At 45.2% G+C, this 23986-nt stretch overlaps 2 protein-coding genes, 1 long non-coding RNA gene and 1 other non-coding gene across 7 annotated transcripts; 2 read left to right on the forward strand and 2 right to left on the reverse strand.

Moving 5' to 3' along the window:
• Positions 1-5774: 5774 nt before the first annotated feature.
• LOC109744069 (phenylacetaldehyde reductase) lies at positions 5775-8372 on the forward strand. Its single transcript, XM_020303167.4, has 6 exons — positions 5775-6077; positions 6180-6355; positions 6447-6635; positions 6993-7155; positions 7716-7902; positions 8029-8372. The coding sequence occupies exons 1-6, from the start codon at positions 5945-5947 to the stop codon at positions 8171-8173; spliced, it is 993 nt and encodes a 330-aa protein (XP_020158756.1). The 5' UTR covers positions 5775-5944; the 3' UTR covers positions 8174-8372.
• Positions 8373-9813: 1441 nt separating this feature from the next.
• LOC123494226 (uncharacterized) lies at positions 9814-12439 on the forward strand. The gene is made up of 2 exons (XR_006664700.2): positions 9814-10803; positions 11985-12439. It is a non-coding gene; the product is annotated as an uncharacterized lncRNA (long non-coding RNA).
• Positions 12440-13017: 578 nt separating this feature from the next.
• Positions 13018-19347, reverse strand: LOC109744071 (uncharacterized). Of its 4 annotated transcripts, none has more exons than XR_012183382.1 (6): positions 19150-19347; positions 18979-19083; positions 18693-18790; positions 16348-16476; positions 13439-16149; positions 13018-13354 (listed from the first exon to the last, which is right to left on the reverse strand). It is a non-coding gene; the product is annotated as an uncharacterized protein (transcript). The 4 variants fall into 4 exon arrangements; XR_012183383.1 differs by lacking the exon at positions 13018-13354 and having other exon boundaries at positions 13383-14942; positions 15061-16149; XR_012183380.1 differs by lacking the exon at positions 13018-13354 and having other exon boundaries at positions 13383-16149.
• Positions 19348-19445: 98 nt separating this feature from the next.
• On the reverse strand, positions 19446-22410 carry LOC141023125 (uncharacterized). Its single transcript, XM_073499453.1, has 6 exons — positions 22377-22410; positions 21868-22187; positions 20274-20370; positions 20114-20182; positions 19909-20031; positions 19446-19494 (listed from the first exon to the last, which is right to left on the reverse strand). Exons 1-5 carry the CDS (start codon positions 22408-22410, stop codon positions 19988-19990), a joined length of 564 nt encoding a protein of 187 aa, XP_073355554.1. The 3' UTR covers positions 19446-19494; positions 19909-19987.
• Between the last annotated feature and the right edge of the window lie 1576 nt (positions 22411-23986).

A 23986-nucleotide genomic window follows, 5' to 3' on the forward strand; every position in this document is an offset into this window, starting at 1 on the left:
GATATGGGTATATCTACTTGATGAAACATAAGTCTAAAACATTTGAAAAGTTCAAAGAATTTCAGAGTGAAGTGGAAAATCATCGTGACAAGAAAATAACGTTTCTACGATCTGATCGCGGAGACAAATATTTGAGTTACGAGTTTGGTCTTCAATTAAAACAATGTGGAATAGTTTCACAAATTCGTGCCACCTGGAACACCACAGCATAATGGTGTGTCCGAACGTCATAACTGTACTTTATTGGATATAGTGCAATCTATGATGTTTCTTACCGATTTACCACTATAGTTTTGGGGTTATGCATTAGAGACAACTGCATTCACGTTAAAAAGGGCACCATCTAAATCCGTTGAAACGACACCGTATGAACTGTGGTTTGGCAAGAAACCAAAGTTGTCATTTCTTAAAGTTTGGGGTTGCGATGCTTATAAGAAAAAGTTTCATCCTGATAAGCTCAAACCCAAATCGGAGAAATGTGTCTTCACAGGATACCCAAAGGAGACAGTTGGGTACACCTTCTATCACAGGTCCGAAGGCAAGATATTCGTTGCTAAGAATGGATCCTTTCTAGAGAAGGAGTTTCTCTCGAAAGAAGTGAGTGGGAGGAAAGTAGAACTTGATGAGGTAATTGTACCTGCTCCCTTATTGGAAAGTAGTTCATCACAGAAATTTGTTCTTGTGACTACTACACCAATTAGTGAGGAAGCTAATGATGATGATCATCTAACTTCAGATCAAGTTACTACCGAACCTCGTAGGTAAACCAGAGTGAGATCCGCAACAGAGTGGTACGGTAATCATGTTCTGGAGGTTATGTTACTTGACCATGACGAACCTACGAACTATGAGGAAGCGGTGATGAGCCCAGATTCCGCGAAATGGCTTGAGGCCATGAAATCTGAGATGAGATCCATGTATGAGAACAAAGTATGGACTTTGATTGACTTGCCCAATGATCGGCGAGCCATTGAGATTAAATGGATCTTCAAGAGGAAGACGGACGCTGATAGTAGTGTTACTATCTACAAAGCTAGAATTGTCGCAAAAGGTTTTCGACAAGTTCAAGGTGTTTACTACGATGAGAGTTTCTCACTCGTATCTATGCTTAAGTCTGTCCGAATCATGTTAGCAATTGCCGCATTTTATGAAATCTGGCAAATCGATAAACAAAACTACATTCATTAATGGATTTATTAAAGAAGAGTTGTATATGATGCAACCAGAAGGTTTTGTCAATCCTAAAGGTGCTAACAAAATATGCAAGCTCCAGTGATCCATCTATGGACTGGTGCAAGCATCTCGGAGTTGGAATATACACTTTGATAAGTTGATCAAAGGATATAGTTTTATACAGACTTGCGGTGAAGCCTATATTTACAAGAAAGTGAGTGGGAGCACTACAGCATTTCTGATAAGTATATGTGAATGACATATTGTTGATCGGAAATAATGTAGAATTATTCTGCAAAGCATAAAGGAGTGTTTGAAAGGAGTTTTTCAAAGAAAGACCTCGGTGAAGATGCTTACATATTGAGCATCAAGATCTATAGAGATAGATCAAGACGCTTGATAAGTTTTTTCAATGAGTACATACCTTGACAAGATTTTGAAGTAGTTCAAAATGGAACAGCTAAAGAAAGAGTTCTTGCCTATGTTACAAGGTGTGGAATTGAGTAAGACTCAAAGCCCGACCACGGCAGAAGATAGAAAGAGAATGAAAGTCATTCCCTATGCCTTGGCCATAGGTTCTATAAAGTATGCCATGCTGTGTACCAGATCTATTGTATACCCTACACTGATTTTGGCAAGGGAGTACAATAGTGATCTAGGAGTAGATCACTGGACAACGGTCAAAATTATCCTTAGTGGAATAAGGATATGTTTCTCGATTATGGAGGTGACAAAAAGGTTCATCGTAAAGGGTTACGTCGATGCAAACTTTGAAACTGATCCAGATAACTCTAAGTCTGAATCTGGATACATATTGAAAGTGGGAGCAATTAGCTAGAGTAGCTCCGTGCAGAGCATTGTTGACATAGAAATTTGCAAAATACATACGGATCTGAATGTGGCAGACCCGTTGACTAAACATCTCTCACAAGCAAAACATGATCACACCTTAGTACTCTTTGGGTGTTAGTCACATAGCGATGTGAACTAGATTATTGACTCTAGTAAACCCTTTGGGTGTTGGTCACATGACGATGTGAACTATGGGTGTTAATCACATGGTGATGTGAACTATTGGTATTAAATCACATGGTGATGTGAACTAGATTATTGACTCTAGTGCAAGTGGGAGACTGAAGGAAATATGCCCTAGAGGCAATAATAAAGTTATTATTTATTACCTTATTTCATGATAAATGTTTATTATTCATGCTAGAATTGTATTAGCCGGAAACATAATACATGTGTGAATACATAGACAAACAGAGTGTCACTAGTATGCCTCTACTTGACTAGCTCGTTGATCAAAGATGGTTATGTTTCCTAGCCATAGACATGAGTTGTCATTTGATTAACGGGGTCACATCATTAGGAGAATGATGTGATTGACTTGACCCATTCCGTTAGCTTAGCACACGATCGTTTAGTCTTCTGCTATTGCTTTCTTTATGACTTATACATGTTCCTATGACTATGAGATTATGCAACTCCCGTTTACCGGAGGAACACTTTGTGTGTTACCAAACGTCACAACGTAACTAGGTGATTATAAAGGTGCTCTACAGGTGTCTCCGAAGGTACTTGTTGGGTTGGCGTATTTCGAGATTAGGATTTGTCACTCCGATTGTCGGAGAGGTATCTCTGGGCCCACTCGGTAATGCACATCACTATAAGCCTTGCAAGCATTTCAACTAATGAGTTAGTTGCGGGATGATGTATTAAGGAACGAGTAAAGAGACTTGCCGGTAACGAGATTGAACTAGGTATTGAGATACCGACGATCGAATCTCGGGCAAGTAACATAACGATGACAAAGGGAACAACGTATGTTGTTATGCGGTCTGACCGATAAAGATCTTCGTAGAATATGTGGGAGCCAATATGAGCATCCAGGTTCCGCTATTGGTTATTGACCGGAAACGTGTCTCGGTCATGTCTACATAGTTCTCGAACCCGTAGGGACCGCACGCTTAAAGTTTCGATGACAGTTATATTATGAGTTTATGTGTTTTGATGTACCGAAGGTTGTTTGGAGTCCCGGATGTAATCACGGACATGACGAGGAGTCTCGAAATGGTCAAGACATAAAGATCGATATATTGGACGACTATGTTTGGACACCGGAAAGGTTTCGGACATTTATCGGAGTACCGGGGGTTACCGGAACCCCCCCCCCCCGGAACTAATGGGCCTTGTTGGGCCCTAGTGGAGAGAGAGAGGGGCCGGCCAGGGCAAGAGGCGCGCCCCTCCCCTTGAGTCCGAATAGGACAAGGAAGGGGGGGCGGCGCCCCCCTTGCCTTTCCCCTCTCCCACTCCTTCCTTCCCCCTCCTTCTTGGACTAGGAAAGGGAGGGGCAAACCTACTTGGAGTAGGTTTCCCCCTCCTAGGGCGCGCCACCCCCTTGGTCGGCCCTCTCCTCCTCCACCCCCTTTATATACGGAGGAGGGGGCACCCCATAGACACAACAATTGATCTCTTGATCTCTTAGCCGTGTGCGGTGCCCCCTCCACCATAATCCACCTCAATAATATTGTAGCGGTGCTTAGGCGAAGCCCTGCATCGGTAGAACATCATCATCGTCACCACGCCGTCGTGCTGACGAAACTCTCCCTCAACACTCGGCTGGATCGGACTTCGAGGGATGTCATCGGGCTGAACGTGTGCTGAACTCGGAGGTGTCGTGCGTTCGGTACTTGATCGGTCGGATCATGAAGACGTACGACTACATCAACCGCGTTGTGCTAACGCTTCCGCTTTCGGTCTACGAGGGTACGTGGACAGCACTTTCCCCTCTCGTTGCTATGCATCACCATGATCCTGTGTGTGCGTAGGAATTTTTTTGAAATTACTACGTTCCCCAACACATATTGCGAGCAGAACCAAATTCTCGTGCATGCGGAAGCGCGAAGAAGGACTTTTCTTTTTTGAGGATAACCGCATATTCCTTAACCGTAGTAGGAACATGAGTAGTACTCCCTCCGGTCCTCTTTTGTCTGCGCATAACTTTTTTTAGTATTTCTCTAATTAGTCTGCGTATACACCCTTTTGCATGCGCCCATTTCCCTCCATGCCCCGCATTCACAGCATTAATTAGCGTACGCATGAGCAGCTGCAGCCCGACTCCAGCCAAAAAATTGCAGCATGTGAGTGGGCCACTCTGTGCGCGTGGGAGAGAGAAAAGGCAACCGAAGAGCCCGTCCAATCCGTTGCGTGCAGCAGTCAAACCACCGCACCTCTCCTCATGCATGCGCATAACTTCTCCCATTTACTTCTCCATCGGGGCTTTTCTTGAGTCTGAGTACCCATGTTGATGTTAGAGCAAATATTTATATTGGGCACCATGTTGATATTCAAGATCTATTAGTATTTGGGGCTACCGGCCCTCGTGGGGCAGGTTGGAGTGACTATTTCCAGCATTTTCAGGAGAGGTTTTGTTAAAGATTACAAGGATGGATGAAAACAAGTATCACTACAGGCCCAAGAGGGAACATTGTTGTGGGCCGACAGGGACGTCGGTTCCTTTGAGTGGGGTTTATGTGAGAGCGTGGCTTAATAGGAATGATAGATGATAGACTACTCATATCAACAAAAAATTCCTTCTTTTTCGAGAGCCCATCCTAAAGGAACCTCAAAGTTAGTGTGCTTGGCTTGGAGCTTGGATCGATTTGAGAATGAGTGACCGACTGAAAAGTTAACCCCGAGTGTGCATGAGTGAGGACCAAGTGTGTAGGAAAGACTAGTGTGGGTCCAGTCTAGATCTTGCCAGGATAACAGCTAGGACAGGTCACTGTGGCCGGGGCGTTACGCGTCGTTGGCAGCCATCCTTCCAAACAAAAATGACCGACCCAAAGTCGAAAGCACACATAATTGCAATATTATGTCTATTCAAATATCTAAGACTTAGTTAGTTTTATTGCGTTAGGAAAATAAAGGATCCTTTCAAAGTACTACCTCCATATAAAAATTAGCCTACAAAAATGTCTTACATTTTGATACGGAGGTAATAATTCTTAGCAAATTTTATATAGGATTCAACCCTGTAATCCCCACTGCATAGGGCACTTCTAATTCAAATGGATTTTACAGGATTTTTTTGGAGGATTTAAATTCTTATGAATTTCTCCTCATAGATCATGTGACTCCTATGATTATAATTTTACAAGGATTGCTTTGCACTATTTTGGAAGAAAGTTTCACCCGCTCGAACATCTTCCTACTTTTTTTTTTTGCTTTCCGGTGTTATCAAACACATTTCTAATCTAATTTTATTTTAGTTTTCTATCTATAGGAATCAAGAGAAAAATGCCGCTTCAATCTTCTGTTTTTCGTTTTCAAGTGTTTCAAAAATCCTATGAATTATAATCCTACGATGATTTTTTACATTTCCATGATATTTCTATCCTATGAACCAAAGGAGGCCTGATTGAAGCAAAAAAGACTCTGTAAATACTACTATGAATCAAGCAGACAGCCTTGCCCCACTTGGGAGCACCAATTTGATTTTTGCACAAGATCCAAAACAGTAGCTATCTTGTCAGTTTGGAACTGGTACCAAGCGAATCAATGAAATCTTAGGTTCTACTATCCTACAAAAGAATCTTAGGTTCTGGAAGCCACCTCCCACGCCACTCGATAGCCGTGCACTCATACACTTCAGCAGTTGGACTTCATCGTCTCTTCCTCACCCACGTGGGGTGGTCAGTCACTCAGTCCCCAGTCGACCCGCAACACCACGCCCCACGCCACACACACACCACCGGACACGGAGGAGATGGCGACAGGAGTTGGGGAGGCCAGGGGGGAGACGGTGCTGGTCACCGGCGCCAGCGGCTTCATCGGCTCCTGGACCGTGCGCCTCCTCCTCGCCCGCGGCTACGACGTCCACGCCGCCGTCCTCAACCCCGGTCAGTGCCACCCTCCGCCCCACCCTGCACCGCCATTACGTTGACCAGGGACCTGCGGCGCGGCGGAGGCCACCGTTTGATTCTGTCGCTGGCGTGCCGCAGATGACAAGGCCGAGACGGAGCACCTCCTGGCGCTCGCCGGCGGCGACGAGGGCCGCGTCCGCTTCTTCCCGTGCGACCTCCTCGACGGCGCCGCCATGCTCGCCGCCGCGCGCGGCTGCTCCGGCGTCTTCCACCTCGCCTCGCCCTGCACCGTCGACCGCGTCCTCGACCCCCAGGTACTGCTGCCCCGTGACCGTCCCGCCGTTGTCCCTTCAGAGTTCAGTCCTCTCAGTACTGGGTGGCGTCTGTCTCGTCTTGTGGCCGCAGAAGGAGCTGGTGGTGCCGGCCGTGGAGGGGACGCTCAACGTGCTGCGCGCCGCCAAGGAGGCCGGGGGCGTGCGCCGGGTGGTGGTGACCTCGTCCGTCTCCGCCGTCGTGCCCAGCCCCGGGTGGCCCGCCGGCGAGGTCCTCGACGAGCGCTGCTGGACCGACATCGACTACTGCGACAAGAACGGGGTGAGAGATACGACCGGCTTACAAAAGTGCAGTTACTAACCATGCCAAAAACAATCTGCAGTTACTAGCAGGGCATGGAAAGGCTATCTGCAACCTGCACTGCAGTCCAGTTGGTTACTGCAGAAGAGCATAGTTTGTTTGATGAGATGAAAATATGAAATCACATACTGTATTTTTTTAGAAAAGGATGACCCCCCCCCCCCCCCCCCCACTCAATCTGATTTTATTCTATTTGGATCAATGGACAGAAAATTGCACATAAAGGACATGTTGTAAAATTGTTGCTGAATTGTTAAGATGCAACCATTTTTCTGCCGGGCTTCACTTTTATCTCAGTTTCTATCTTTTCTTGGATAGGTTTGGTACCCTGCTTCAAAGACACTGGCTGAGAAGGCAGCATGGAAGTTTGCAGAGGAGAATGGACTGGATGTGGTTGTGGTCAATCCAGGGACTGTTTTGGGCCCGATGATTCCGCCGAGGATCAATGCTAGCATGGCCATGTTTCTTCGCTTGCTTGAAGGTATTTTGTTCATGTAGTCTTGACAATGCTCTGGTCATAGTTTTAGATCTACGGAGTATTTCATAATTTGCCAGATGAAGAAATTTATATACTACTCTGTAATCATTTCTTAGTCCCTCTAGAATGTTTGCTGATAGGCTAGCAAGAATGTTATGAGTAGCAGACTGGAGCAGGGGCAATTCATGCAGTTGTACAAACTGAACACATTTGATTTCTCAGAACCTAAATTCATAACCTTAAGAAATTACCAAATGGACGAGCAAAACAGTATACCGCTGTACTGAATATTCTGCAGTGGTTAGTATACTAGAGAGTAAAACTGCATGTTTTGTCATATCTGAAACCCTTTTTCTGCTCCATATTTTACATAACAATTCCTCTGCATTGCCATAAAAAACATAGATTGAAAAATCCTCATGCATCGACATTCGTCACCCTGGCAATTTAACTTATCTGCATTTGCTATTCAGTAGATTTTTCTTGTCTGGTTCAGTGTGTGATTGGTTGTTACTATGATAATGAAACACATCCTCAGCACACACACCTCTCTACACACGCAGGCTGCACAGAGGAGTATAAGGATTTCTTCATCGGGCCAGTCCACGTGGAAGACGTCGCATTAGCCCATATCACGCTGTTCGAGAACCCGTCTGCATCCGGGAGGCACCTCTGCGTGGAGCCCATCTGTCACTGGAGCGATTTCGCGTCGAAAGTCGCCGAGCTCTACCCCAACTACAAGGTCCCCAAGTAAGCAACACACACTGAACACATACATGATATGTTTGGAGCACAATAATGTCATAGCAAACAACGACATGAACGGACCATTGACGCGGCGGTAACCATTTCGCTTGCTGTGGGTTTCGTCGGCAGGTTCCCCGAGGACACGCAGCCGGGGCTGGTGAGAGCGGAGGCGGTGCCGAAGAAGCTGATGGCGCTGGGCCTGCAGTTCACTCCGTTGGAGAAGATCATCAGGGACGCCGTGGAGAGCCTCCGGAGCAGAGGATGCATCGCCTGATGGTGATGGCTGGATTATTATTAGGTGTACTGTATTGCTTCCCCTCTGTTGCTGGCTCATGATCAAACCTTGCTTCAGAGATGTGTTGTGCCCAGCCCAGTGCTAGACCTTATAGTTGCTTGCTGTATGATTGTGCAATAACGGCTGGTTGATCTGCTGGTACACTGTAATGGTTCTCTTGCTAGATTCTTCCGACAAATCTTTGCGTGTTGCGAGGAAGATCACCGTTGAATAATTGTCCAGGATAAGAGAGAAGAAAACAGTACTCTCATAATCGAGCCAATAATGAAACTAAAAATGCCCACAAAAACGGATTTCTTTGCGCAGATTCAGTTTCATGGCTTCAGGTCCGTGTCAAATCTTTTCATGGCTTGTGCTGTAGTACTTTTTAGCACGTGTAACATGTGCGTTTTTCCCCATAAAAAATTCGGCGTGAATTGTACAAAACTGCCACATTCGAGTTCAATTTCAGGTTCGCTACCACATTCCTTGGACGCTACAAACAAACACTTGTGACGATCTGAGGCGACTTAGTCTACAAAAAACCTCATGTTAGTACACTAACATAGCACTTCTTAACCCGAGGACAAGCAGTTCATAGCTTAAGCATGCTATATATAGTCATTACAGCCAACATGAGAGCAGCCCTTAACTCATAACTTAACATATCACATCACCAAAATAACACACCCAACAACATTAGGTTACAAGGCCATCTATATACCGCGCCCCCGCGTCGCTCCTCTGGGGCGACTCGGGCGGCCCCAACCCTAAGCGCCGCCGGCCCCCTTCCCCCTCCCTCCAGATCTCGCCGCCACCAGAGATAGCTGCTGGCAAGCCCGCGCGTCATCGAGAAAGGTGGCGGCGGGGCTGGCTGCTGCTGCCTCACGCGGAGAGCTTGGTGTGCCGGGGTGGCAGCCCCGGTCAAGGTGGGCGGCGCCTTTCCTGACGGAGGGTGGCTGCAGGGGTGTGGCCAGTCTTCCTCGGCTTGCGTGGGCGGCGAGGACCCGGTGGTGGGATCTCATGGCGGCCGTGATTTCCGTCGGCCGGCCGCCAGATCTGGATCGACCTGCGCCAGCTTCATCTCCTTCACCTTATCCCGCTCGATCTGGGCTTCGATGTGGCCTTGCTCGCCGGATCCGGGTGGTGGGCGGTGATTGGATGGTGGGGCTCTTGGGATCGGGGGAAACCCTTGGCCAACGACGGCGGCCACGACGACAACGACGCTGCGGCGCCGAACCACTCCTTGGAGTCTTCATTGAGATCCCGGCAGGGATGGCGGCGGCCCGTGCACGAGAGATGGAGGTCTTCGATCAGATCTGGGTGAAACCCTGCTATTGGCTATTGCCAAGGCCGGCGATGGCGACGTTGTCTGCATCGTTCCCTTCCTGAAGGCATCGTCGTGGAGAAGTTCAAGGCCACTCTCTGCTACCTCCGGGGGAAACCATAGATCAGTAGATCGGATGACGGCAGCTCTTTGGTGTCGTTTCCCCCTTGGGGGCGTCATTCTTGGAGGTGCACATGGGCTCGAGGGACCGGAGGACGGCGTCTTTGGTGGAGCGGTGATTCATCTTCCACATTGATGGTGGCGCGTCTGCGGCGTGGCGCTGTGGAGACTCGGCGTCTGATGCGCGGAGATGGACTCGCGCAGGAGGAGGAAGTTGTCTGGTGTCATGGTGGCGTTGATGGCAGAGAGGCCTGGCAAGGTTGGTGCATCAGTTATGCTCTGAGGATGGACCGAGGGAAGATGGAGGTGACGGCCCTTGCAGCGTGCGGTGCTCACTTGGAGTGTGCCAGACCGGTGTAGGACCCAATCCAGGTAGTGGCTTGGATGGGACACCCGGCTTTAGATGTTAGACTTTGGTGTGATGTCTGTTTAGTATTAGACCCGGACATTCGGCACGCCTTCATCAAGGGTATAGGAGTAGCAACGGTGTTGCCAAGGTGGTGGCTTCAGGCTTATTGATGTATCACCTCGTATGGTCTTGTGAAATAATTAATAATATGGCTACATGCATCATCCAGATGCAGAGGCCGGGGTACATCCTCCTTTTCTAAAAGAATATATATATATATACTTGACCGCCAGGATAGCTAGCACTCCATTCCTCTCCAGGATAACATTGATCTTCTGAAGCTTCTCCTTGTTCCCATGGCCAGCTTTGAGAAATGACATACTCGAGCTTTTTCTCTCTTCTTTAAGCAGATCTCCTTCACCCGCTTCCTGGTGTTCATGATGATATCTGCTTGAGATGAAAGGACGCACCTTTGCTCCTTAGACCAGAGGTAGTGCTAATTTCACTCGGATTGGATTCTTCTAATACATGGACATTGGCGTTCGCAAGAAAAGTATCTGCCGAAACGGACCAGTATAAATACAAAGAAGAAAAAAAAACGCGAGCGTGGTCGATTTAGACACGGCCCCATACGATACGATAGTCGATAAATACTCTACCTGGTCGGTCGAGCACTTCCCGACGAACCAACGACACGAAAGCCGACCGAGCGTGCTGACCTAACCCGACCCACTGCTAGGCGCCTTCGCCTCGATCCGCCGCCTCCGGCACCCCCTCCACCTCCCACGCGCGTCGCCCCCGTTGATCGCCGCCGCCGTTCCCTTTGATTTTGAGGTATGAGCTCCTGTTTTCATCCATCCAGCTATCAGTTCATTCATCCCCGAATCCGATAGGCAGCGATTAGTCAGATCCGCCCTTGCCTTGCTTGTGCTGGTGGGGATTAGTTGCTCGTTTCTGAAATTCATCCAAGCTGGGTCGGGCAGCAGTTTGTTTGGCTTGGGAGCTTCACTCACACTCACACAGCAGCCGGAAGTGTGATGCTGACTGTCCTGGTCTGGAGCTGCGACTTCTGGAATGCTTTCCTAAGCTCGCGACTATCACTGCAAAAATAGTTGTATTTTTCCTTTACTTTCTTATTGCCCCCCACGCCCCGAAACAAGCTTGACGGAGGAGGGAGTATATTACAGCTGGTAAACAACAGCGAGACCACTCTCTGCTTCACCATCCTTTTGGTGGTTCTGAAATTATCTAGTATGATTATTTGTTTTTCTATATGCAAGTTGATGGTTTGACAATTATCGTGCTCATTTAGACTTCTATAAAGATGGGTATTATTTTCCCTATGGTTTGATATGTTTATTACTATTTAGTTTTCTATACCGGCTCATGTATTCAGCCACCTTTTTTACAACAGTTTGTCTAATTCACATCTAGATGTTTTTTAAGGATGTCACATCTAAGCTCTCACAAATATATAATGTAGCACCAAGAAACAAAAAAAACTAGGACAGAAAGAATAGACCACAAACAGAGTGAACATGAGCTTAGATGTGACATAACCCTTTTTACAAACATGAGAACCCTATTAGCATTTTGCCCACTAAATATTTCTTTCGCTGTTCTAGTACTCTTCGGGATTCAAGATTTGCATGGATAGTTTTGCCCTACCATGTGATTTGATTCTTCTTTCAACTTGGATAACCATTTTTCAGTATTTCCATATTACAAACAGCAACAGTCACACAATAATGACGAATTCGACACATTGTTAGAAACCCACTGTTCATTTGTGTTCTCAGATAAGCGACAGGAACCAATATTCAAGCACCGAGCTATTTGTTACATGCCAACTGAAACAAACTTTGCAACCAAAACACACTGAATATGTGAGCCACCATGATCTGATTTATGTTTTATTGACTCATTTTATTTGTTTGTTATTTTCTAGTAGTATGTACATTTCCTCAAACATAAGTACCTTGCCAATATTGATTGCATCTTCTCAATTTTTTCAGGGGCTTTATAAGGATTTAGGATGCCTCGAGTTGGAGACCCAAACGCATCTTCTATCTTGAGAATCACATATGAGTTGGGATACCTTGCTTCCATCATCGCAGGATGTTGGGTCGACGGCAACCTTTTTATACATGGCATTCGTTATATGTCAACCTTCACAGACTTGAGTGGAAAAGTCCTAGCTATAGGGCGGCCTTTGATGATAGCCAACTCTGTGATGTTGCTTCTTGACAGAATCAACTCACCATATGCACGGACTTTAAGCCTCACCAGATGAAACTTTGTACGTATCAAATATGGTGTGGTCTCCTGAAATTTCTGTGTCAAAAGTGTAGTTTGTTCCCTTTAATGAAGTGTGGATGTGAAGGTGAACCGTGATGTGATACTCTGTTTCTTATCGTTGGCAAAATGTTTGAAATTTGTCTATGAAGTATACTCCTATGTCTTATCTGAACCATCGATTGTACTACTGTTTCGCTGTGAATGTGGATTGGTCATCCAATAAGCTTGGCTTACGGTGCTTCATGACCTTGCACGGTGTTTCCATGCTATCACCTATTAACAAAAAAAAAATCTGAAGTTATTTACAGTTTCTTGAAGCACTGGATATGTCCTCCTAAGCTTTTAGATATTCCAAGCTGAGCAACTACTCCCAAGTAGCAACGGCTGATGATCTATTTATTGATCTTCTACACGGGACTGAACTGCGCGCCTGGCGCCGTCAGCTTCTCTGACGCTGCTTCAGCCGGACTAAGGAAGGTGCCTCCCCGGGACGACGTATCCGGTGCACCGGAGCTTCTTGTGCTCCCCGTCCTGGATGGGTGTAGCTCGCCGCTCGGCTGTTTTACTGTTGCCACCACCATGGAAGGTTATGGGTTGGAATTGAAACTGGCGCACCATGCATGCCAACAAACATTGTTTCTTATGTTTTGCATGCTATCACCTATTAACACCGGCGACCAGCTGTACGTGGAAGGCGCGTAGTACGGGCCGCGGTGACAGACTCGGTGTACTACGCGCCTTCCACGTACAGCTGGTCGCCGGAGTACACGGCCGTCCGAGACCGTTTCATTCACGGAGAGGGAACATCTAAACGATACAACAGTCCAACACTACTACATAAGTCCAAAGGAAGCCAAAGAAATAAGATACAGAGGAATACAAGGTGTTCCGGTTCAAAAAAAGAAAGTTGGTTATCGAGGCACCTGCAAAATAAATGTAAGAAAACTGGACTAACTCTGTTCGCTTTTTCTTTCTTTTTTTTTCTTTTTGCGAATAGGCTAACTCTGTTCACTGACGACGCAACACTACGTAGGTCCAAAGGAAGCCAAAGAAATAAGATATACAGAGCACTACACAAGATGAGTACCTGACAAAACGAAACAGGACCACCAAAATTAGCATGCATACGAAACTAGATTACCTTTTTTTTAAGAGTATGCCAATGGCGTACCTATCTTCATTATAGATAGAAGGGAAGCAACATGTCTATACAAGAACTGTATCAGATAGCCAGGCGATAAGATAGAGTTGAACTCCACACCTCCTGGAAAAACCTAGGCTAACTACACTCGACAATGGCAGTCCCCTTATTAGCTCCTGCAGCTTTCCAGTGCTTGAATTCATTCTGAAGGCAGAGAAGTCATCTTGCAGGCCATGTCTCACTCCGACGGTCCGAGGTCCAGATCCTGTATTGGAGAGCGAACCAGATGAAAACTTTGCAACTCAGCGGCGCCCAGCTTGTCCAAACACAGTAAGATCCATTGAACCTAGTAGTCCCCTGACACAAAAGCTTGTAGACCGTGCACAGCAGAATTTCCCCTCCTCTCCCACCGGGCGCTCTGACGCTCGACACTTTTCAAGCACTAGAGATTGGCGGCAGTCCAAGCACTAGAGAGCTCATCCAAAAGAAACCAAGCATTTGTCTCCTTGCACTATCTCCGTCCCTGCCCAAAAGAAAGCACGCAGCCATTTTTCAAGTTGAAGAATTGCCCACTTCGGAGCTTCAGAAATCAGCAGATGATGAGCGGGTCGAGCAGATGGGACTGAATCCACAAGGACCAGTCTGCCGGCTCTGTTTATGAGGCCTCGTTGCCATGCTGGGGCGCAGGCAGGCCCTAATGGAATCCAGGGTAGGCTGCCATTCGGCTTTAGTGAGAGATAAAATAGCTAACTGAAGCCCCAAATACTTGCAGGGAAAAGCGCCAATGGAACGCTGTAGGATAGGAGCGATTCTCTCCTCATCATGGTCACGGTGATCCCCTCTGGTCACAATGGCCCAAGATTTTGTACAGTTGATCCGCAGACCTGATGCTTCCCCAAACATATTCAAAAGTTGCCTCACACACAGCAGGCTAGCGGAGGAAAGCAACAGGCTGATCCATCAGAGCCATATGGTGCTAAAACTCTTGTGGCGAAGAACCTCAAAACCTGATGCTTTTAGTGTCCCTTGATGCTGCTTTTGTCTTGTCCATATCCCCAAGTTCTAGTGCCTCTTTTTCTCGTTTTCTTTTTTCTTTCTTTTTTGGGTTTTCATTCGGTTTTCCCTAATTAGCCGAGAATGTTAGGTTTTTGGGTCCGGTTTTTCTTATAAACTAGATCAACTCTCTTCTTAATGAAATGCAGGAACCCCCTGCCCCTCTCGAGGTGTTCTCGAAAAAACAAAAGAACCCCAAAAACGAATGGCCAGGAAAGAGAATCAAACATGAAATATCTAGTTTGAGCATCACACTCACACCCCGTTGTTTCTTCATATGCAGCTTCTGGTCAACTTGGCAAAACCAGTTAATCATCTCCTTCCCTTGAGAAATACTCATATGCGGGTGACCACATTTATTAGATCAATAACAAACATAACCAAGATATGTGGAATTTGTGTAGTAATTAAATCTGGTCTGATTCTTAATGCTTAGGCAATCATTTCATGCGTTGCATGATTCTGCTAACCAGCTTGTTTCCTGCCAAAACATCTTCAGTTCAATTCTATAACTTCTTAACCGGGGGTCACTGGAAGCACAAACGGAAAAAATGACAGAAAGAAACATCAATTGAAAGGATTAGAATCGGACATCTTACTCTCTACTACTTTATTTATTTATGTTTTTCACTCTCCACTTCCTGTCGCCGCTTTGACAGCAGGCATCATCAACTTGCAGTGGCGTCAACCTAAACACAACATCTCTAGCCGTCAATGGAATTATGCAAAATAACCTTCCAAATGTAACATCTGTAGACCACTACGTCAAATGGTAATCTTTAAAGACCTAAAAATAACAATTGGAGTTTTTGCCGTTCAGTCGACTGATGTATCCCAGAATAAACGGCAAACTTGTCTAAATAACCTAGGCCAAGTACTCTAGAACCAGCTTAGCAGATTAACTTCCATCACCACCTATGCAACCGAACTCTAGAACCAGCTTAGAATGACAAAGTTTACTCACAACTGCACATATGCAACCGAACTGCAGCTCATTCACCATGTTGAGAAACGGTACACCATTTTTTTTATAATTTAGCCTGAACCAACTTAAACAATTTAACATAAACCACCTGAACCAATTCCTATGCCTACCTATATGAATTTAATAACCTTAGAAAGAAGATGAACAAAAGCTGGATGGCATGTAGTAAAATGGCACGAAGCAGCATGCACATACCTCTTCCCACAGCACGTTGACCGGATGCAGCTCACCACAACTTGGATCCACATCACAAACGTTCAGGGACATCTTAAATGCATTCTCTCTATTTCTAAATCAATACATCATAAACTATATGCAAATCTGGAGTTTCTGTTAGTGGATATCTTGATGAGTTAATTTCAAATGCCTTAATCTCCGAGTGCATATGTACAAAGCATTAACGCTGCAACTGAACTGAGGCTAAGGAGTCCACTTTCAAGCGAGGGATTCTGGAATGACCATTTTACCAATACAAACAAATGTACCTTGCGCTAAATGCCTAAATCGATGACTAGTTATTTATTACTATTTGCCATGGTTCGGAAGTAGAAATAGGAAAATGGGGAGAAAAGAGCAGGCGAATGTAGCATACTTACAAGAGTGACATCTATCTTACCTCATGGTCTGCCTCCAGATTCCATGTCTTGTTTTTACCAGCAGAAATATGGGCAAAAGAGATTGGGAGAACCAAACACATTGCTGGCTGAAAATAAACATATGGTATTCAGGAAGTGTAATAATATGCAGTGTAGTGCAGGTTGAAGATACTTGCATGCACAGAACATCCGATATGCAGGCTAAAATATGAGCTGAACCAGGACAAAAGAAACTAATGTTGCCTCACTATGCATGCTAATAAATCAAAGCGACAGTATACTGAAAGGGATGAAATATATGATACCTGTCTAATCTCAGAAGAGATGAAATTTGCTTGGGAGTCCTCTACTCCAGTCAACTCGCTTCATTGCACAGTTCCATCATTTTCTGATCTGGACTTGCCCTGTTGCTCATCTACCTTGCCCAGTTGCACCTATTTAAGATATATAAGAAGGCTGTTAGAAAAAGGATTTGAAATCCTCTTGGCATCATCTCTCTTTGCCCCATTGATTCAGACGGATCATAAATGTTTGCTTGTAGGTAACAACTAAAATATTATAAACGATCATTTACAGATATGAACATTCTACAACAAACTTAGCAAGGCATGAAATCCATCCTTTATGAAATAGGAACCAGACACTATATACTGGCTAATCCCAGATCCTACCTCTCAGGAAAGTAATGAACTAAAAGGATACCAACCGTCTTCACAATTGGTTGGTAAACATGTTGCATGATACCATTGGCTTGTAGCCTTGTAAGCAAATGATCTAATTTATGTTAAACCGATCGGCAACCTATTTATCTGCCAAGTATAATCAGGAAATGATAGAAGACGTGTGTTCATGATAAAAAGAAGTGTTCTAATTTAGACCATCCAGTGCATACAGCAGAACCCATGGTACCAACTAAAATGTTTTATTATCATGCGTAAGTTATAGCAGAACCCATGATAAAAAGAAGTGTTCTAATTTGGACGCCTTATGGACTAAGGCGGACGCCTTAGACACACAGGTAAGGCAAGGCCGACGCCTTGGCTCCTGGGGGCGCCCTGACGCCTAGGCGCCTTAAAAACAATGGCAGATGTACTGTCATGCTTAGGTTGTAGCAGATAAACTGTCATGCACAATCTCAAGTAAATGTAGTAACTACTGTTGAAAAAGTTAGGTTGAAAATCCTGAGTGCTATAGGAGAGGCTAGGTTCATCCTAATACAACATATTTAGACGGCGGGCCAGCCCCATCCAAGAAGTACAGACTCCCAGATGATGTTTCACACTAAAACAAATGCAAACTTGGAATATTAGTGATACAAGTCAAAATATGCACTACAATCATGCTAGATGAATTTCAGCTAAAATTTTGCATCCCCAAACTTAAACCTCCTATTGGCATGCCTTATTACATAGCGGAAATAGGAAATAAATGGGAAAAGACGCAATGCTAAAACCTACATGTGAAGTTTCATGTCATGAGGAACTCAAGTGAGGAAAGTGCTGAATGCGGCTGTCTGCAACACTAATACACTACACAGAAAACAAATAAACCCTATGGTGCCACCGAATGACAATGCATCGCGATCTTCAACCTATGGCTGCTTGTGCCATCTGAAGTGAAAGAGGCATTTGCTTATGTAAAGTATGGAGCAGAAGGGTTCACTCTGAGGATGAAAAAAACTCTTAACAATGGATCGATTCCCAGAATTGGAGAAGAAGAAGAGAGGAAGAAAAAGGGAGTGGGGAATTTCGACTTGTCTCATTTCCCCATCACATAACCAATAAAACTCTGCACTAAATTGCCAATGAATTTGGAAAACTTTTTTCTGAACGAGAATGAATTTGGAAGACTAAATTGGATTTTCATTTTTTTTCCTCTTATCGAACAATCTCTGCAGTTAACCAACTTCACTGCATAACATGTTCATGTCTGGTTGGCAACCGCACTTGTTTTCAACAGAGTAACTGCATTTTTAGCTGATCATATAATCCTAAATGCATAATAAACTCTACTTTTTCTCTAAAAACCATACTGGGCTTCCAACAGCACCCTGATCCTGCTGTACCAGCATTTGTTCGATGGAGTGTTCTATCGAGCGCCCGGCGGACGCCGGAGAACGCGGCGGCCGGGGTGGGCGGGGAAGTAGCGGCGGCACCGGCCCTGGCCCCGGTCGTGGTTCCGGCGGCACAGCTCGCAGTACTCGAAGCCGCCGGCGGCGGGGCGGGGCCTGGGCGTGCGTTTGGGCTTGAGCGTTGGGATTCTAGGTTGCAGGTTTGAGCTGCGAAGCCGGGCTGCGCGCAGATTTGGGGGAGGCGCAATGCTCTAGCAGCACTTGGAAATTCGGACATACGGCAAGCAAACGGCTCGCCGGCGTACAGATCACAGAACAGTAGCAACAGTCCGCAAGACAAAAGGAGAACTTGCGTCCATCGTCGCTGCTCCGTAATCTCACTCACCACAGCCTCCCATGAAACAAACATCATGGGACAAAGCCTCTCCCGTTTACGTTCTGCCGCCAAGGATAGAGCTAGGGACAAGGATCTACATCTGCCGCCAAGGATAGAGCTAGGGGTGGTGTGCTGTCGCTATCTTCACAAGTTTCAAGCACCTGAAGGGACTGACTGTACTATGTGCGTCTCTGCTTCTTCACCTGGCCTACGGGGTTAGTCGTCCTTGACTAGTGCTGTTCCGCCGCCCTCAGTGGACTGGGACCTGTGGGGCTTGATACTGGAGGATCGGTTCCTTGACCTGCGACACATTACAGGTGGAAAAGCTTTTAGTTCATGCAGTATCCAACTGTTAACTGATGCAACTGGCGTGGTGATGAGTACTGTATGTCCCATGTGTGGGATTTATGAACCCAATCATTCAGGTTAACATTTCATGAAAGAAGGTGAAACATTGTGAATTGGCATTCAAGGGTTAAAGGGGCGGACCTTCATACACTTCAGATATCCACTGCCGATTTTGGCTCCGTCGGTAGGTGAAACATTGTGCATGGTGACCTCTGCCTTCATGTAGGCTGTTCCGGGATCAGAAATCTGAAATGATCATGTCAGTGAAGAGCAACATAGCATGTGGTAAACAATAATGTTAATTAGATTGACCTTGATAGCAGCATAACCATCCTTGCTTGCCCTGGAGAGTAGATCATCATTCAGCAGCTTCTCCAAAACATCTGGAAAGTGAGTATGTCATCGATTTAGTAATTCAAGACTTGACTAAGTGCAGAAAGAATGCATATATTTTACACGATTAATCTGACGAGCACACAGAAATGTTTCTACATTACCTTCCACCATTTCCTGCACAACATTCAACAAGCAGTTGTTAGCAAGTGTACCAAGGCATGATAGAATCAGCATAGCACAATACAACATAACCGAGATACAGAATGTCAAAGTTACCTTTTCTGTCATGCTGTCCAAGGTTCTCACCAGCGTTCTGATCATCTTAAGCAGAGCACCAAAAAGGAAACGGTTGCCATGTCAGGATATTTACCATTTTACCACTGGTTACAAATGACAATGTTAATGTTGACAATAACATGCATGTATGGACCCAATATAAGCAATCCGCGAACTGATCTGCAGGATAAATGATAAAACTGCACTGAAACATCAACTATCTCATCAGTGCTAGAATTCTGCAAGTCACGCAAGGAAGCTAACAACAGCCCATAAATTCAACTAGCACTAATTGCCAACAGGTGAGTAGCTCCTCTGTAACTTAACTTTTCACACACTGTCATAGACAAAAACATATAACTGAACTCCTATGCGCAAAACTATACCATTCTGCATGCACAAAAGACTAATAATAAAAAAATGAATCATAGCACCCAGAAGGGATATCTAAAATAGCACCTCATCTGATCAGGAGTGACTTCTGCTGCATTTGACTTGAATGTGGCACTATTCTTTTTGCTCCCTGTGCGACTCATGTTCATTGCAACTTCCTCCCCATTTGAGTTGGATAGCTGAGTGAGACTGCATGATAATTATGACACATGATAAGCAAATGTAAGACAAACACATAAAGAAAGTGCATCTAAAACAGTAAACATCTTGCCTTTCTTCATCCAATGAATCAGTCTCTTGGGGTCAGCATCCATATGCATCAGGTTCTTAAGCTTCATCTCTGCAACAAATAAAAGGTTGTTTGAGATACTGAGCTAAAAAATTCAAACTGAATGAGTGAATGTAGATAGATACTGGGCACCGATCCTAACCTACTGCCAGCGCAGACTTATCACTGAAGTACTTCTCAGGGAATAGGCTTCTGATGTAGCTGATGTTGTATACAGCAATCCGGAGCAAGCTCCTTGTCTGTTTGGTCAATAGATCACTAACGTTATCCAAATACTTGTATGAATAACTTAAAATCACACACCATGCTATGCTTTTCACCAGATCATATAGATACTTATTAAATTATCTCAATGCTCCAGCAATAGAAAACCTCAACTGGTATCAAATTGTGTTATTGATAAACATGCTCAGTGAAGCACATAATTCACAAAAAGGTACATTTATATTTTCCAATACTGATTTATTCAAACACATACATATACAATAAAGATCATGTGATGTATTTTTTGATAAAACACCAAGAAAGTTTGCCCATGCAAATGCAGGATATATATATATATATATATATATATATATATATATATATGGTACTGATCATCAAATCTGTGAAGTGAAGAGAGATGACAACATTGCAACTCAGGGCATACAGTTACGACTGAAATGTAAACAATACTCCCTCCGTAAACTAATATAAGAGCGTTTAGATCACTAAAATAGTGATCTAAACACTCTTATATTAGTTTACAGAGGGAGTACATATTTATAGCATATAGGAAATGAACCACCCAGGCAGACAGCTTTTCAAAGTGAAAGTTACCAAAACCGTACTCCCTCTGTCCCAAAATAACTGTCTTAACCTTAGTACAACTTTGTATTAAAGCTAGTATAAAGTTGAGACACTTATTTTGGGACGGAGGGAGTATTTGTCAAACCACTGCCAGTTACTAAAATAAGGTAATATCTAACAAGGAGACTACAATTTCAGAGTTGGTTCCCAAACATGGCAATAGAGGTTTACTAAACACAGAGAATTCCTAAATCAGAACAAATATTCAAAATCTCACAGCATAGCAAAAGAAACAACATACTTAGATACCACAGAGGAAGCTCTTCTGATTCCAATTTTGAACAAAAGTATGCCACGCTTGGTACAAAAAGCAAAACCCCCCACACAGAGACGTTTACTACTCCAATGGAAGCATTTGAACAGCAGAAGGAATAGTACAGCCCAATTCAAACTAAGATGACAGAAGTTTTTCCTGATGTTCCAAAGCAAATTTGGAAATATGCAAAGCAGTAGATAAAGGATCGCTGTGTTCCCCCTTTCACAGATAACGCATTTTCAAAGGGGCTTGAAGTTACGAATTGAAAATTGTATGCTACCACAATTTCAGCAATGGGGACAAAACTAAACTAATTTCGCACATGCAGGGTGAACTCGGAACACTGAAAATCTGTAGACGCTTCTAACGCACCTGAGTCGATGCATTAGGTAAATGCCACAGTTGTAAACGAACCAATTTCATAGACTTCGCACGTGTTAATCACATCTCCAGCGAATTTAAATCGAGCTATATTTCGGGCATTGTCGACCAAACTAAATCGGGACGGAAGCGACCATACCAAATTAGTTCAACACCTCCAAATCGGTCGGAATCTAAGCAGGTATGCATTCCGCAACAAACAGACTGTCACATCGTGCGGAATCAAAAGGGGAAGCAAACGAAATCGAACCTGCTTCTCGTGCTCGCCGAGAGGGATAGCGTCGGCGAGCAGGATACCCGATGGCAGGGTGATTCGGCGCTGGCGGTGCACCACTTCTCCACGCCCCTCTCCTCCTCCTCCTCCGCCGCCGATGACGTCATCGCCGCCGTTTTCCAGAACCATAGCCAGTCCACGGCCACCCCCTCCCCCGCCGACCCCTCCGCCCCCGCCGCCGCCGAGTTGAAATGGGCGGCGCTTCCGCCATAGCAGCACGCCTGCCGCGGCCGCCACGCATAATAGGCCAACGGCGGCCACGCAGCAGGTGCTCTCCCATCCCCACCGGCTCCCCACTTTGTTGAAAATATGAGCAAATTACTACGAGATTTAATCCGAATAAACAGAAGATAAATCATGACTATAGTAGCGGAGATTAAACTAATCATGCAAACTAGCATAGCAGATGAACAGATCACATTTAGGGCACATACTAGAAACATGAATTCTACCACGATTCGAACAGGAAGGATAGAATCACATACGGTGCAGCGCGAGCAGCACCGCCGGCATTGACATTGTCGCCCATGTCGTCGAGGATGAGGTTGCCGAGGTCGGGGAAGAAGTCGTCGTTCGCAAAGTCGTCGCTGCCAGCAGTCGCGCGAGTGCGCTCCCCAAAAACCTGATCGCCCCTCTCCCGTACAGGATCACAAGAGGCGGGGTTCCGGAGGCCTGGTGTCCCTTCTCCCGATGCACGCCGAAAGGAGGGATGAAGAAGACTTGCCTAGCGGCGCAATGATCTGGAACGGTGGTGAGAAACCATACGAAACGGCGGCGGCTAGGGTAGACGTTTGCCTGACTATATAGTGCGGGCCGGGCAGATCGTGGGAGTAAACCCACGTCCGAGTCATCACGATACAAAAGAATCGGAAACGGTTCAGTAATTAACGTATCCGTTAATTATTAATTAATGACTCATTAATTTTTCCCGAGCAGCAAAAATATAGACAACGTGCATAGCTCAGTCCTCGGCTCGGCTCAATCCCGCAACCCGCGGCGCGTCGTGACGAGGCGTGGTGTGGCGTGGCGAGGCGAGCGAGCGTGTAGGTCTCCTCTTCTCATGCTCATACAAGTGATAGAAGAGCTCACCTTATAAAGAGGCGCAACTCTCTCTCAACTTATGAGGTGGGACTAAACTTTAGCCTCACTCACTCCATCGCATAGAATTGCAGAATTTTAGTTGGGCTTTGGGCCAAAGGCCTACTAGCAAAATTCCAATAATCCCCCACAAAGTCTCATTGGCACATCTCATCATTTAGTTCCAAAACATTGTTTATATACCGGTGCTTAGTGGAGACTGTAAAGTTGAACTTCCATTTAGAGATTTATGCTACACTAGATCATAACTTGAATAGTGGACTATGCCTTGAACTACAAGTTTTCTGCGAGACTAATTTCACACAAATTCTTGACCGATACTGGGCTGCCGGAAGGCTTCCCCGCGGGTGGAGCGTATACGTCGTACTCCAGGGCCTTTTCATGAATTTATTAGAGAACACCCAATTCTCACAGACCGCGACGTTAACAGTCAAATTCATATAGGTGTGTTCCTCGGAAGATGTTCTGCAGGACAACATCTCTGCTTACCCGAATAAGCCACTTGGAACACATTAAGATAAGTATAAACCTGCCATGCAGATCAGGAGAGTATTGCATCTTCACGGAGTGGGATAGTTAATATAGGGATACTCTCCTCCCAGCTGACCAACAGCTTGTCTCCCACTTCTACTTCACGGGATCTCCGATCACATAGAGTGGGTTACCACTATGGACAACTCATGCGGTGGGTCTCAAGCCCATCTCCATCGATGCATTATCTATCACATTACGTGATAGACCCTTTGTGAAGGGATCTGCCAAGTTTTTCGACGTTTGGATATAATCCAACGTAATAACTCCGGAGTTTCTCAATTTTCTGACAGATTTTAGTCTCCTCTTCACATGTCTTGAGGACTTCATATTGTCCTTCGAACTGTTTATCTTGACGATCACAGTTCATTAGGATATGGGGTATTGGTTTTTCAATCATAGGTAAGTCCATCAAGAGTTCACGAAGCCACTCTGCTTCAACAGTGGCAGTGTCTAATGTTGTGAG

Source organism: Aegilops tauschii, chromosome 5, assembly GCF_002575655.3.
Source record: "Aegilops tauschii subsp. strangulata cultivar AL8/78 chromosome 5, Aet v6.0, whole genome shotgun sequence".
Taxonomy (NCBI): domain Eukaryota; kingdom Viridiplantae; phylum Streptophyta; class Magnoliopsida; order Poales; family Poaceae; genus Aegilops; species Aegilops tauschii.